The sequence below is a fragment of the Molothrus aeneus genome, chromosome 5, assembly GCF_037042795.1.
Source record: "Molothrus aeneus isolate 106 chromosome 5, BPBGC_Maene_1.0, whole genome shotgun sequence".
NCBI classification, from domain to species: domain Eukaryota; kingdom Metazoa; phylum Chordata; class Aves; order Passeriformes; family Icteridae; genus Molothrus; species Molothrus aeneus.
Genome location: NC_089650.1, coordinates 7064737 through 7081160, shown reverse-complemented (window position 1 = coordinate 7081160; position 16424 = coordinate 7064737). Strand labels below are relative to the sequence as shown.

At 41.0% G+C, this 16424-nt stretch overlaps 1 protein-coding gene across 1 annotated transcript in view; it reads right to left on the bottom strand.

The window, feature by feature from the left end:
- FBLN1 (fibulin 1) overlaps window positions 1-16424 on the bottom strand; it is a 66454-nt gene that overhangs the window by 34660 nt on the left and 15370 nt on the right. The window contains exons 3-7 of the mRNA XM_066549911.1: window positions 10882-11017; window positions 7455-7626; window positions 4797-4856; window positions 2983-3084; window positions 1202-1339 (exon numbers count right to left, since the gene is read on the bottom strand). Of these exons, the coding sequence (XP_066406008.1) occupies window positions 1202-1339; window positions 2983-3084; window positions 4797-4856; window positions 7455-7626; window positions 10882-11017 (608 nt within the window). The remainder of the gene's footprint in view (window positions 1-1201; window positions 1340-2982; window positions 3085-4796; window positions 4857-7454; window positions 7627-10881; window positions 11018-16424) is intronic.

Sequence of the window (16424 nt, the reverse complement as noted above, 5' to 3'; positions counted from 1 at the left end):
ATAATTAACAATATTAACATATCTTACCCAGATAAGAACTTTCTAATATTATTGCAGGTATAATTTACTATCTGTGCTCCTTTTTTTTCCAGCAGAGAAATATGTTAATACTTGCCAGTAAGCTATTTGTTGGCCTAAATCTGATGTTATTCAAACCAATGGAAGTGTTACTTCAAAGGGATCACAGTTACACCATGATACTTTCCAAAACATTCTGTGATGTTCTGCAGGTTTGGCATTGGAGTTTGTTCATCAGTTTTTTTTATTCAATCTATTTATTATTCATCACTGATCAGTTCCTACAGTAAAACCTTACCTAAAATCTTGGTTGAGTTAATTTACTCAGTGGAATTAAATTAGTTTTTTTATAAACCAGTCTAAGCTTAGAGGGAACAGACATGGTGAAAACCAATTCCACATCAGCTGGAGTTTGCTGCTAATTTATATCCCTGTAAAGGCAGCACACCAGGTGAATTTACAGATGCACATAAGAGCATTATTTAAGCTAGATGGAACTTGAAACAAGTAACTTTTTTAGTAAGAAGGACTGTTACCTTTGTGTTCAAACACAGCTAGTCAAGGACAGTGGTTTTAACCCCTTTACATTTTTAAATACCTAGGAATGCTGTGATTAGAAATTAATCCCTTTGTAACCTCCTAAGGATAAAAGCTTGCTTTCTTTTTCTAAAGATGCATCTTCCCTCACATTTTCAAACTGAATCACCTGGTTGCTCCACTTGCCACACTTTGTTTCACACTCAAGAATGTGCAAACTTGATTAATTCAGGTGCATCCAAACCATCAGATATGCTCCATGAGCAGGACTAAGGCACTCCATTCACAAATGAACAATCAATCCCACAGACCAGACTGGAGCTAGCCAGAAATTATCTCCAGGGTATTGTGTATAGTGTGAGTTCTGGGCATTGCTAATCACCTGTTTTAGTCCCCAGAGCAGCTCCTAACATGCAACACAAACTGCCAGTGTGAAATGCAGTTATCTCTGCTGGAAATCTTTGCAGCAGCCCCCAGCTGCATGATCTGGTTTTTTGCAAGGTGACAGGTGGGAAAACTGCTGTCCTTGAAGTGTGTGTGTCTCAGTTACCTGAGTATTTACCAAAACCCAAAGAGCATGACATGATGACGTGCTTATTGTTTAACTTAAGCCTGGAAGATCCCAGTTTCTGTGCACAGGACATACCTTTGCAACGACTGTCATCTGTGAGTTCGTAGCCAGTGCCGCAGCTCGTGTCCCGCTGGCAGCGGAAGGATCCCAATGTATTGACACAGGTCTGTCCAATCCCACAGTTGTGTGTCCCAGTGATACATTCATTAATATCTACAACAGGCAAAACCATTTAAAAGTAAATATGAGAGAGTAAATAAGAAGCATGATGTCCCTGGGAAGAGATCAGGTCGAAGGCTTGCTGTGGGCACACCTCCAACCAGGCATTCCTCTGAGCATCTGAATTCAAAGGTGGGGATTTGGCCTCACATTCACATCCTGCTACACAGCTGTCACAAGACATTTGGACCCTGTTGGAACCAGGACTTGCTGATACACTGTACTTAAGAAGAGGAAGTTTAACTGAGTGAGAGCAGAGACTCAACATCATCTGACTGAGTCTAGCAGTCGATGATGTCTCTGGATATGTCTAAAGTTGTTACAGCCAGGATGTGTATACATGGTCTGCTGGTGGAGTTGGCAGTGTTTGGTTTATGTTGGACTCAATGATCTTTAGGGTCTTTTCCAATCTCAGTGATTTCATGGTTGGATTATAGCAACTGAATGAATGGGGCAAATTTTCAGAAATCCTCGCCTTGCTCTGCATCCCACCAACATATGGTTGAGGAACTCTCTGAGCCAAGCTGTGACTTTCTACTGCACAGCTACTGATAGACATTTCCTTTGTGAATTTATTTTTCATTTTAACTTTGAATGCATAAGAAAATCTGACATCCACGTGTATTAAATGTAAAAGCTCTTCCTTTTTATATGTCCTACTACGTTAGTGTTAATCTGACCAATCATCAATATTTATTTATATTCTGAAGTTCGTATCTGAGGTACTTAAGATTACATTTCCAGTCACTGACAGAAAAAGGCACTCTTCATCTGGAACATTGGACATCCTTGAACAGCTATGCAGGATGGGCAAGGTGAGCTGTGTCCTGGAAGGGCTCACATCCCTAAGCAACAAGGAGCCTGGGCTCACTAGCTCAGAACCAAATGTCACATTGCACAAGCACAACTCTGTTGCAGTGTGATGGATCTTATTCCAATAGAAGCCAAATGCAACCTCTATCCCAGCCCATTTCATTTGATGCCACAGATCAGAATATGCTGACTTGGAAGGCACCCACAAGGATCACTGAGTCCAGCTCCTGGCCCTGCACAGACACCCCAACAATCCCCCCCTTGTGCATCCCTGAGAGCCTTGGCCAAGCCCTCCCGGAGCTCTGGCAGCCTTGGGGCTGTGACCATTCCCTGGGGAGCCTGGGCAGTGCCTGACCACACACAGGGGTGCAGGAAAAACCAGTTCTTCTTCTGGGAGAAGCTAACAATCCTTCCTTGACAGTTGCCATGCCACTCGGAGTCCAGAACATTAGTTCTTTCTGTCAGTTGTGTCCTTAACAAGCTAAAGAATCCTACCCTATTTATTTTGTCTGCCTTATCAATAACAATCCACTTTTACAAGAGAGAATAAGTATTCTGTTTTGGTTTTATTCAGAACAACAAATTCAAACTCTGCCTCTTCTCCATTCTAAATTCTCCACCTTTTCCCCTGACCCTCTCTTAACTTAATTTTTCCACAATTCTCATTTCAACACTCCATTCAAATCAACTTTTTATGACTTCATCTCTTTCCCCAGCTGACATAAGCATATTCTGCTCTCTTCCATCTGGGTATTTTTGTATCTATTCTTGCACTTTTAAAACAAGAATGTTTATAATGAAAGGAATGGTTTTATTTCTTTTACCTTCACAGGTGATACCATCTGGTTGAAGCTGATAGCCAACAAAGCAGGAGCAGACATAGCTGGATCCTGTGTCTCTGCACTGCTGGGAGCAGGGACCACCACCTAATGAATATGTTAAAAGGCCTCATGTAATTAAGAGGCTCTTCATAGGAACTGAAACAAACCGTGAATTTACAGGATAATTGATTTATTTAGAAAAGAAATTAATACACATATACAAAAGAAAGGGCTAAGCACTGAAAGATCTAAAAATTAATAAAAGAAGGATTATTGTGACAAGCAGAAAGAGAATACTACAGAGAATTTACACAAAATTTGGCTCATCATTAAGGAAACCTTTTCTGACCTTGTTAAAATATAAATGAATATTAAAAATGTTTCATATTCTAAAATTAGAGAAAAGGTTATATAGTTCCAACAACAACCATTTGTTTTAAGGCTGCAGATATTCTAAGTACAAACAGAACCCATGTCCTGTTTTTCAGAATGGCTGGATAGGCATTAAACAAAAGGTGTGAGATAGGCACAATCCATGTGAGAAATTGCAGCTATAAAATGTTATTATAAATAATTTTTTAAGTACAACAATTTCTAATGAGGACAGGGCCATTAATGCATCACTGAAAATTAGGTGGAACCATAGTTTTGCAGTTGAGATCAACAGCCTCTGCTCTCTGAATCTCTGCTAATACTGTGAGCTCCATCCTGACACAGTAAAACCTGTAGTGGGAGTGTTAGAAGAACAGAATTAATTTCCCCATGTTACATGAAGGTGCTCCAAAACAAATTGCTGGAAGTTCCATTTCCTAGGAAATTTAAGTTTCCCCTGTTAAAGTTCAGGAAATTAGAAGTTTTGACATGCCAAGTTTATCAGAAATTATACTGTAGACAGAACCACCAATTGGCAATTAGCAATACCAATCCATCTCCTGCAGGCAGCTGATTAACTGAGAAATACAACAACTGATTACATGAAGAAATAATGCTAGGAAAATATGTAACACGTATTTCTGTGTCATCTCCTCTAATTAGCAGCTGGAGACAAGGAGGAGAGGCATTGTTGACTCTGGTTCACTAATGACCTGGTAGATATTCCCACTCTCTCCAGAGTGTGACAGCTGTAGAACATAGAGCACAGTAAATAATTTTTCAACTGGAATATAAGCCTATTAAATTGATTTTATCCTAAATACATTTCTGAGTTCTGAAATGCTGGCAGAAAACAATGAATCACTGCTGGTTTTGGTTTATAGACATGTAAATCATATGCGACAAGCAATAAATCAGAATACTTAGCAGAGCAATATTCCAAATGCACATTTCCAAGGAGGCAGAGCAGCATCACTAATCAGAACAATAGCCACGTTTGTCTTCCTTTTGTTCAGGTTATGCATCTCAAATATAAACAAATTTAATTTCATATTTAAACACCCTGATATTCAAACACCAAGAGAAGAACAAAAGATGCACATATTTAATATAGGATCACCACATTCTGAAAAATCCAAAGCACTCCACAGGTTCAAGGGTGACACTTCGGAGGCATTACCTCACTTTAGAAGTTAAGTAGAAGTTAAATGTATTGTCTCAGCTTCAGTTGGATAAGATGGACTGCACTGTGAGAGACAATGCCTCCCTTGTATCTGGGCACTATTTAGGCATCACATAACAGCCTATTACTCCTTGGAAAGGCTCTTCCTCGTGTTTGGGGTTTTTTTTACCCATAACTATCCTAGGCAAAGGGCTTTGGCTAAATCTAATTTGGCTTCACTTTATTGAAAGCAATCACAAAAGAGCTGGCTAGCAGGACTCACCTCTGCAGCCATCATGCAGATAAGGATCTTCTTGGTCCAGTTCCTCCTTTGAAATTTCAACTAAAAAGAGGAGAGATAGGCATTAGAGGAGAAAGCACTTTTCTTCTCAAGGTAAAACACTGTGTGATTGGGATGGAACTCACACCAGGGTTTTGGACAAACCAGAACAAAATTGTAAAACATTATTTACATATTTTACAGCTATTTCTTACTTAAATTTGACATTCAAATGCTCATGGCCATGGGGCATTTTCCATCTGACTGATTCAATATGAAAGTCACACTGTGATCATAGATTACCTATGGACTGATATTTTCAAACACAGGTTCTTCATGCCAGGATTTTAACCAGAGCTTAACCTCATTTTCATAAGGCACGTTGTTGGAGCATGCTTGGCTTCCACTGACTTTATAGTAGCTTGGGGTACTCAGAGATTTATTGAGAATCAGATTAACCTCAGTTATTTATTTAGACTTCGTTTCAAAAAGAACTCCACACCTAGGTTTTTGGGCACATAGTTATGGCATTCTTTCAAATATACTTATATACTTCTACTTTATTTATATATATACACACATACATATATATATGTACTTAATATACTTATTGAACTTATTAATATACTTATATAAGTGTGTATATATATATACACTTTTATATATATATACTTATATACTGTGGTATTCCTGCCACGTGTACATATTCCAAGAGTCCATTCTCTCCACATGAGGACATACAAGGGCCAAACACATCCTTGAACCCACTGCATCCCCAAAGAACCAGCTAATGGACTTTCTCCAATCCCACAGCTTTGAACACAGGGGCGAAGGTAGGGTGCAAAAACATGATTCCAAAATACTCTGCTTACTGACTTGGAAACTTAGGCTTGTTTCAGTGACTGTGCATGAGCCCATTCCAGCAGCAGTCACTTACAAGCAAGTGATGTGAGGTCACACAGAGGATGTGAAAGCAGTGTTTGTGCAATGGCACAAGGCTGGGTTGGTTAACTGAGTCCTCAAGCCATAGGGGCATTATTCAATTTCAATTTCAATTATGCAGAGCTGATGGAATCAGTTTGCCCAAGTCTGGTTGGATTTGGTACAGGCCTCTGGGGACACAACACCAGAGATCACAAAATTCATTAGGTTGGAAAAGACCTCCAAGACCATCAAGTCTGACCTGTGGACAACACTTTATATGACCTGGAGAGCCACCTTGCCTTACCCCTGCAGCAGAATGCCCTTCATGCACTGCTATTGTCACAACAAACAGAAGGTTCTAGTCCAGAAATCTGCCTTGCAAAATAGAGCCTCATCTCCCTTTCACAATGAACCAAAATGTCTATTTGTGTTGTTTGCTCTGCCTTCCTACAAGCATTTTTTATTATCAATAGGTTTATTTGATGTTTGTTCAAACACCTGCTTGTTTCTTAGCTGAATGATGAGAACATTGTCCTGCCCCAGCTTTGCAGTGCATAGTGGCTCTTATGTGTGCCACAATAACCATAATAATGATTGCTGTGTGTGTCACTTGCCCACAAAGGCAAGCAGGGAAATACTCTGCCATGCTCACAGTTCCCATAATGGCATATTTCTCATGCCATACAGCTACAGTGAGCATGCAAATTTCTGTCATTAGCAGAAATGTCTGATTACAAGGGATCTAATAGTCCAGTCACCTCAGCCAGTGCTAATGGATGGGGCAATTCCCCTCCTGAGACAAGGGCACACACACACAGAGAAACTGCCCAGAAGGGCATTTCCAGATGTTACCTCAGAAGGGGACACTGAGACAAGCCAGGCTGGAAAGACCTGGAACAACTCTGATAATGTGCTGGCTCAAACAGATCAGTGCAAGCTTTTGTGATGGGGCTTGTGTTTAAATGATGGATTGGGATGATGTCCCCCAAAATCTGTGGCTTGTGATCTGCCAGCCAGATGGTGTTTTCAGTGCTCAGCAGCCCATGAGGGAGGCAACACCACAGAGCATGACCTGTCTGCATTTCAGGTCTGTCTTAAGAGAAAAAGGGGGAAAAAAACCCCAAACAAATGAAAGTCTATAAGGGTCAGTCTATACCCATTCATCCTCTTCAGCTCTGTGGACTAGGTATGGATAAGGATGTCAGGGGCATCTAGGCACCCTTCTTTTTGGTAATAAAAGAAACATTTTCCACACTTCCTGGAGATCTTAGTTGTCCCAGGCAGTCCAGGCATTTCAAATACTCCTGGTTTGTGGGAATTTGCCTCTCACATAATGGCAACATTTGCATTCTGCTGAGCTGGCAAAGGCCCTCTAGCTTTTCAACACAATTCTAAGAATTGTTTGTCGATTTTCATTTTAATTAAACATTTTTCAGTGGGCAAAATGCCATTAAAATTAATAGCTTATATTCAGTTTCCAAGGTAAGATCATTAGTTCCCAAAATAAGCTCTTGTACATTTAAGTTTGATGCCAGAAACTGACCTCTTTCTGCCTCTTATTTTCAGCAACAGCCTTTCAGCTGTCACTAGCCAAAAAAATGAGCTCCCAAACATGCATCATTAAATTACTCAGATGAGATGTCAAATTAGAGAAATTCCAACAGAAATAATTTAAAGTGAAAACACTCCTTGCACCCTGTATCATTTTCTCACTCTTTTAAGTATGCAATAAAATACCTGGCTCTTTTTTGGGAGGATAATCACTGATGGACAGATCAATGCCTTCTTGGCCTTTCCCACAGCAAGTCCTGAAGACAATTCCACACTGATATCCCATCTTCGGGTTGGGCTCACAGCTCTGTCCTTGAACTTGGGCGGCCTTTCCCAGCAAACAACAGTAACAACATGTCTGTTAAAAAGAAAATGAAAATATTAACAAAGTCAATTAGCTTTGAAAATTATGTCAGTAATTATCTCACCTTGGCACTGATGGAAAATTTTCTACAAACTCTTCAAGAGCAGCACAGAAGCAAGGGCAGGACAAGTTAATCCTGTGGAGGCTTCCTTTAGTTTAAATTGAGAGGATGCTGCTGATTTATTCAGTTTTCTGCCTTGCTGTCAAAAAGCAGCAAAAGTATTTTGTTCTCTGGAACTGGTGTCTGACAATTGCTACGGTCACATGAAAGCAGATTTAAGCTTTTTTTTTATTAGTTTTGACTTCCAGAATCTATTTTGCTTGAAGAAAGTTGCCTGCACCATTACACAGAACAAATGGAACATAAAATAACTAAACTTTCCACCAAATTTCTATAGTTTGGCGCTTTAAGCACCACACCCGCTAAAAAGAAGGCAACGATGAAATGCTTTGCATTACTTTGAGATGTCTATCCCTGCCTCTATTCTAAGTTTTCCCTTGTAAGGAATTACATGTTTCTCTCCCTGCACTGAACTGAAAGGCACTTTCAAAACTTAGAGCAGCATGAAGTCAAGACAGTAACAGCATCCTGAAGTATGTAAGTTTTCCATTTTGTATGACGCCATTAAATACACAACAGAAACTGTTCTGCGCTGCAGACTGCTGCAGGGCTGGAGCTCCTCTCGCCTGGCCTCATCTCCTGGGGTGTTGTTTCCATGCCCTCCCAGTCTCTAGGATGCATTTTTCCCTTATTTACTCTTGTTTGGTGAGATGGTCCCTACTACCCAATTTTTTTACCAGTTCCTCCAACTACTCCCATCCAGTGGCAGATTCTCCAGTTTCATCCTATTATGTCTGGGATAATTCCATCTTTTCTGGTGACTTTAGAAATAAACCCTCGATGATTGAAACATTTCACAATATTTATTCTAACATATCAAGCAATTCCCTGAGGCACCCTTCTCAAAGTTCTTAAAATTATCATCACTTTATCTCAAAGTGATGATAATTTTGATAATATTCAATTTTCCCAACCATAAATTAGAAGACAAAAATATGAAAGTGAGCTAAAGATTCATTACTTGACTTAACCCTGCATATTTTTTAGAACCAAAACTTATTTAAGCTATTGAATAGGCTGATGCCTTGACAAATACTGACATTATATAATTCTGGTACGCTCACTGGCTTCTGCTGGAAGACTCAGTCCACTTCTTTATCTTGTCACAGGATATTCATATTGGGAGTTACAGAGTTTCTCTGGAAATTTTTGAAGAGTGATCATTAATTTTGCCCTTTTTTGAACTGTTGAACAGCCTTAAATTCCTTATTTCTTTTAGGCTGAGCCACCACTTGAAAAGCCTCTGTCACCAGCTCGTGTGAAACTTCAAGTACAGAACTTGCTAAATCTTGCAATATCTGTAAGACACTGTATCTTCAATTAACATAATTGTGTGCCCTGAACCATTTGTTCCAACCCATATTTATTCTAACTGTGCATGATATATCTTGATTCAACATCTTGATAATGAGAATGATTTATTCTATACTTCAGCCAAAATGATCCAGAGATGGAAAGTGCCATGTGTTATCTTAACTGATGTGTTGGGTTTGCACGGCCTGGTTTTTGGTAGTGGGGGGGGACACAGAGGTGGTTCCTGTGAGAAGCTGCTGGAAGCTCCCACCATGTCCAGCAGAGCCAATCTCTGATGGCTCTGAAGATGGACATGCCTCTGGCCAAGGCTGGGCCAATTAGAGATGATGGTGACACCTCTGTGATAACGTATTTGAGAAGACAATCAAAACAAAGACAGTGGGGCAGTTTTAATTCCAGATAGAGAAGAGGAGGAGGTGAGAACGTGTGAGGGAAACAACATGGAGATGCTGAGGGCAGTGGAGAAGGAGGGGCAGGAGGTGCTCCAGGAGCCAGAGCCAAGATTCTTCTGCAGCTGTGGTGATGACCAACAATCAAGTTGTTATACCACCCTTTCACTGCCTGTAGGCCTCTGCTTCTTCAGTCACCCCAATAATAATATCAAAATTTTTCCCTTTGGTATTACCAAAAATCCCATGCAGCTTCCAAACCATGCCTTGCTCCCCATGTTTGAATAGACAGTGGACAGCTGTGTCCTACCTGAATTCCTATCATCCCTTGACTGCCTTCTCACAGAAAGGAATAAAGTAGTAAATTTACACTTGAGAAATTTGAAGATATAATTTTTGGTGTGACTAGGAAGCACCTGAAGTTCTGTAGATTAATAAGGTCTTTTGATTATGTAAGGTTTACAATAGTTTTACAATATTTCTTATTATTTATGTTTGGATTTAAGTTGTCAGTTTTGGTGTGAATCCTGCAGTAACACTGCTTTTGGTATCTGTCCACAAGAGGTCTCTCCCTTGCTGAAATCCATTAGATGCTAACCAAAACCCCACTAATAACTCAGAGGAATTTTCCAGAACTCTTAAAGAGCTAAACTTCTCAAAGAGAAGGACAATGCAAACAACTGTAACAGAGACATGAGGTGTAGGTAGGAAAAAAACCATTCATGTGCAGCAAACCCAGTCAAATGACCTTCAGGGCCAACCCTAAATAATCTCAATTCCACTTCTTGGAGACAAACAGGAGTATCTCTGTGTCAGAACCCAGGACATTCCTCTGACTGCCCTGGAGGACTCGAGACCCTGGCAAGGGGCTCAGAGACCGAGTCAAAAACACCTGTGCCTTTGATTTTTGCCCAAGGAAACAATTACCAACTTTGTGTGAAGATTAAAAGCCACAAGAGTTTGAGTAGAATGATAGTTAATTTGTCACAGGGTGAAAAAGTAGAATTTTGGGTATTTAGAATGGGGGTTCAAGAAGCAAGATGGAGGAATCTGGGTGTGTCCTGTCCTTCTTCTTGTCCTCCATCTTCTGCTGGGATGGTGACACTGTTTGATTGGTTTAGAATAGAGACAGACTGTCTGACATAGGTGATAGGTACTGGAAAATTATTGTAAATAAAGTACACGCAGTTTGTAGTATAAAAAGTTAACACCATCCCAAGGGCAGTCACTGTGCAACAACCTGACCTGACGGACAGATCTCAGCAGGTCAGAGAAGGAAGGTAATGGATAAGAGAAAATAAACAACCTTCAAAAGCAGAACTGACAAATCTCGACTTCTTTGACGGTCATGAAGGGAAAAAAGACTCTTTTAATACCTTGGGAGCCATTTCAGCAACACAAAACTCGAGATCTCTGATGTCTCACCTTGAAGTATTCGGCCTCACAGGTGGAATTTTTGGCAATATGAGACTCGCACTCCTCACGCGCGTTGGCAAATTCAACCCCGTCGGAGCAGGACTGCTTCTCCAGCTGGCTGCGGCAGCACTGCACCTGGGTCATGCTGCAACAGCAGGGAAGAAAGGGGAGAAAAATGTCTCATATTGGTCAGGAACACATGATGCAACATTTGAGAATTAGTACTCCTACTAGTTATGTGGAAAGGGGTTTCAGTGGGAGCACTGTTACAACACAAAGATATTCTCTGGGAGGAGGCAGATTGTCTGTGCGACATGGTTAGTACGGTTTCATTGCTGATCTACCTTGCAGTCTGTCCTAGCAACTTTTTTAAACTTCAACCACACCTGCCTCAGGACTCAAGGAACTCAGGGCTGCATTCTGGCATGTTTTGTGACAGCTGGTGGCTGAGGAGGCTGATGGAAGGGAGAAGTTATTGTATTTGTGGGGTCCCTCGTGGCAGGAAGGAATGATGAATCTGACTCCATGTTCTCAGAAGGCTAATTTATCATTTTATGATACTATATTATATTAAAGAATACTAAACTATACTAAAGAATACAGAAAGGATACTTACAGAAAGCTACAAAGATAATAATGAAAACTCGTGACTCTCTCCAGAGCCTTGACACAGCTTGGCCCTGATTGGTCTATGAGTCAAAACAACTCACACCAGAAATGCAAAGAAACAATCACCTGTGGGTAAACAATCTCCAAACACATTCCAAAGGAGCAAAACACAGGAGAAGCAAATCAGACAATTATTGTTTTCCTTTTTCTCTGAGGTTTCTCAGCTTCCCAGGAGAAAAATCCTGGGCGAAGGGATTTTTCAGAAAATATTAGTGTGACAAGAAGTCAGTCCCTGGATCTTGTGAAAACCTGCAATCCTAGTCTAGCCCTGCCCCAAATCAACAGGTATGGCATGTGGAAGGAAGATAGGAGCATTGTTCTGTGGGACACCTGGAGATCGTGGAGAAAAATGAAGATACCAAGGGAAGTCACATTGAGAAACAGCAGAGTGTATTGCAAGCAAGAGGAAAAGAAAGACAAGGGAAAGAAAAGTATTACAGGGCAGGGAGATGCAGAGAGGAGACAGAATAAAATTGTGCAGAAAACTTAGTTTTGTTACACTGCTCATTAAATCACTCTATTTTATCTCAATGTCAGTGAAAAAACTGGAAACTTGTTCCTGCAGGGGGAAAAAAATCTACATGAGGAGGCTTTAAACTCCTCCAGTCTGGTTGCTGCTGTCACATGAATACAAAGCCCAGGGAAGACTGGCTTTGTATTTCTATTACTATATTTCTATTCCTATATATTTCTATATATTTCTATATTTCTATATATTTTTTCTAATATTTCTATATATTTCTATTACTATTTGTATTACTATTCTCCTCTCCCCACTCTGCTTTTATGTGTAACTCTGCTTTGCTGGGTAGTTTTGTGGATAAAGCTCTTCCACCACTACTGTCTGTTACAGACACTGGGAAACAGAGGAAAAAATACTCTGTACTTCTGAAAATCCCCTATTCCACTGCTGGAAATTTGATAATATCAGGAAAAGGAGTGGGTTAGTGGAACTACTGAACTACAGGCTTCTCCCACCATCACCTGAGATAAATGGCTTACCATGCATCCCCCTCTGGAGGAGCTTTCCTGCTCTCCAGGACCATGGCATGACCTTTCAGCTCCCAGGTGGTATCAGGGACTCCCTCTGCTCTAAGGCCAGGCAAAAGCAGGGGACATGTGGGTACTGGGCTCAGATTATGGACCTCTGTGCATGTGGGTGAGGCCAGCTTGTCCAGACACATTCCTGAAGATTGCAATTCCTATTTATTAGATTGTACATGGATCACTTACAATCCAAACCACTCTGGAATTATACAGTTCCATCATTAGTAATGGTCTGACTGTGCAGTTCCCTCTTGGACAAAAACAGCCACGGTATTTCAATGCATAGGAACTAAAAGCCAGGATAAATTCATGAACAAATTATTCAAAAATGAACTCTAAAAGCAATTATAGCAAGAAGTTAAGCCCAGGACAGTAACTTTATTTGGCAGGATATTTGAAGTTTTTGATATCTGATTTAGTTCCAGTTTGGAAGAATATGTAGCTTTTTTGTTGCTGAAATTCCCTCTGAAGCAGAATTTCCATTCCCTGCCCAGCTCTGGGGTGGTCTGACTTTCAGGGCTTTGGAAGCCTCTAAAAACTGAACTCCAAGCCCAAGAGTGTGGGAGCTGAGACTTTCCAGCCTCTTTACCCCTTCAGATTCTCTTGAGGAGCTAGATATGTCAGCCACAGACAAGCAAACAAATAAACAAACAACAGCAGTCTTTCAGTAGATCTGTTTGATTCCTGGTGTGGCTTTGTTTTTTTCAAACACCAGCCAACTCTTTGAAATCTCTGAAAAACAGGCTATTTCAACCAAAACAAGAAAGTTTCTTAAAATGTTTCCCACAGCTGTATTCATAAGTCATGTGGTCCACCCCAACTGTAACAAGGAATTAAACATCGACTGGATACTAGATTAAAATACCATTTGTTCATTCTGAGAACAACAACAATAAAATCACACTTCATTGCCCAAATCCTACAGCCCAGTTGCACTGGTAGCAAATATTGCTGGGGACTCCAAACACCAGTGTGGCAGTAACAGAGGCAGAAATCCTTGAAAGATGGCAGAGGAAGATGCTGGAAATACCTGCACAGTGCTGGTCCTTCTTTTCCCTCTGCACACCAGCCCGGGTGCTGCTGTTTGCCAGGGATCACCAAACCAGCCAGGCAGGCTCCAGGGAGCTTGGGATGAGCAGGGTCTCTCCCTGCATTCCCTAAGTCACAAGGGTCTCCCTGGATGACAGCCTCAGCTCATACCTGCTCCCTTTGTGCTCCCCAGCAAGGTGAAGCAGCCAAGAACATGTTTAGATTTGCCTCTTGGTGTTATACCATTAACAGTCTGTGGACCATCAAAATATTGGTCCCTAAAAATAGAGAAAATAAAGTAGTACCTTTATATTAATCTGGTTTTTTTTAATTAGGAGTAATACTTTAAAAAGCCAAAAGCTGCTTTTTCTTTATCTGCCTTATTCTGACTTTCAGTTAAAAAAGAGCAATAGAATTTTTCTGAAAATAAACAGCTATTCACAATATGGCAGATACTGTATAACACTAAATATTCAATCTTTAAGAGCATGAGGCCTCATAAGTGATATTCATTCAGGATGTTTCAGGCAAAATCATGTATTTTTGAAGGATGAATTTTATTCATGCTCACTAGTGAACAAAAGTCATCAAGACATTGAAAAAATCCTTATTCATTGTTTCAGATGTTGATCTAAAAGTTATTTCACTATTAGATAACTTGATTATAAATCAAGTTTAAGAAATCATATTTTATATTCTCACTTTTACTTTCTGTTAAAACTTAACCAATGTGGCTGATTTTCATGGAGTTAATTTCCAAATTAAAATCTAGACACCCACTTACATCCACCATATTTTCACATTTATTGTTCTCCTGTGTAGAGGATGCACTCCTAAACCAGCACAGATTTCATAATCATCTATTTTTAATTTCTCTTTTTTTCACAAAAGCATTAAAATTTAACTTTTTTTCTGAAAACAATGTTTTGTCAATCTACTTTTGTTACCCTCTGTCTCTCTCATTCTACTTCCTTCAAGCTATGTCAGTGCTATTCATGTGTACAGTGGAAGGGTCTTGGACAAAATATCAAAATCAAAAATAATGATTTTGCAAAAACAAGCTAGGTCTTCCAGCCTTGGATTGTTCAGTGTGCATTCTTGCAGCACTAGTAAATAATGCTATTCCTGGTGTAATTCCAGAAAGGCTACACATTGTTAAAGGCATGCAAATACCATATGGAGACAGACTATTTCTGGCAATGGAATTAAGTTCACTTGCTAAGAGCTCTGTGCAGGGGAAACTCTTCACTTAGAAAGGAAGAGGACTTATTGGACAGGTTGAGTTCCAAAATTAACTGGCAGCTCTTTCCAGCTGCCTTGAGTTCAACCACACCACAGGAAAATGAATGAATGGGAAAAGACCCACTGCGATGACAGCCAGAGATATTACTCATTAAAATTCTACACTTGTATTAACTGAGCCACAGAGACACAGAGATAAACACTGACATTGTCCAGAGAGATAATGCAGTGAGATAAAATCATGTGTGGGGCAAGAAACCACAGTGAGAGATTGCAGACATTGGGCCCAGAGCCTTGTTTCAGCTGAAAGCTGGAGTAAGAGCAACCAGGGGGATCTTTGGAACTTGTGGACTTCACACAGGGTCTGGATCACCTTGTGTAGGACAAAAAAGTGAGTATGGCTGTAGTGTGAACCACACCACACTCAGTGAGTGACACTGACACAGCTGGTTCCCTCAGGAACCACAAGGGACTTGGGGAGAAGAGCCCTAAAAATGTTCTGGAACCCAGAGCTGTCACCTTGTGACATGGCAGATGTGAGAATGACAGGGCTGGAGAGCAATTCTTTCTGTGGAAGACGTTTTCCCCTTGAGGGTGGTGGGAGAGTGGCACAGGGTGCCCAGAGAAGCTGTAGCTGCCCCATCCTTGGAAGTGCCCAAGGCCAGGTTGGAAAAGAGAAGGCTCTGGGGTGACATAAGTGCCCCTTCCAGTACCTAAAGGGAGCCCAGAAGAAAGATGGAGAGAGACTGTTTACAAGGGCTGGGAGTGACAGGACAGAGGGAAATGGTTTCAAACTGACAGAGAGTAGGTTTAGGCTGGGTATTAGGAAGAAATTCTCTGCTGTGAGGGTGGTGAGGCCCTGGCACAGGGTGCCCAGAGAAGCTGTGGCTGCCCCATCCCTGGAAATGCCCAAGGCCAGGTTGGACGGGGCTTGGAGCAGCCTGGGATAGTGCAAGGTGTCCCTCCCATGGAAGGGGTTGGAACTGGATGGTCTCTAAGATCCCTTCCAACCCAAACCATTCCATGGTTCTATGATCACTGTGGATGTATTTTAAATGTCTGGGAAACAGCCAAGGGGATGCAACTCCAACTCAATGAGGCAGGTGGTTCCTCACACAAGAGACTCTAGCAGTGGGCTTCCTTTGAGGGAGGGACTGAATCTGAAGCACCACTGTTATTACTACTCTAAAGAGATGATTCAAAGCAAGCATGGAAATTCTTGTAAAGCATACTGGGGAAAGCACTCACAGCCATTCTCTTCTGTGTTGCACGGTCTTTGCACAGTAACTGCAGGAAATCCCTTTTATTTCAGGAAATATCAAGCCTGCTCACTTCAGAATGTGTTTTCCCCTTATATTCACCTGCTAACCTTGCCAACTGAAGCTGAAATGTGCAGGGCAAACAATTCCCCCTGGCATCAAGGGATATGGCTTTCCACCCCCCCACTTTTCTAGAGCACTCATGTCAGATGTTCAACCCTTCACTGGATGGTCAGGGGATCCCAGCTGGGATTAAACAACCGCAGGAATGCTGACATGTGCCCCAGCAGCTCTCACTTCATGCAG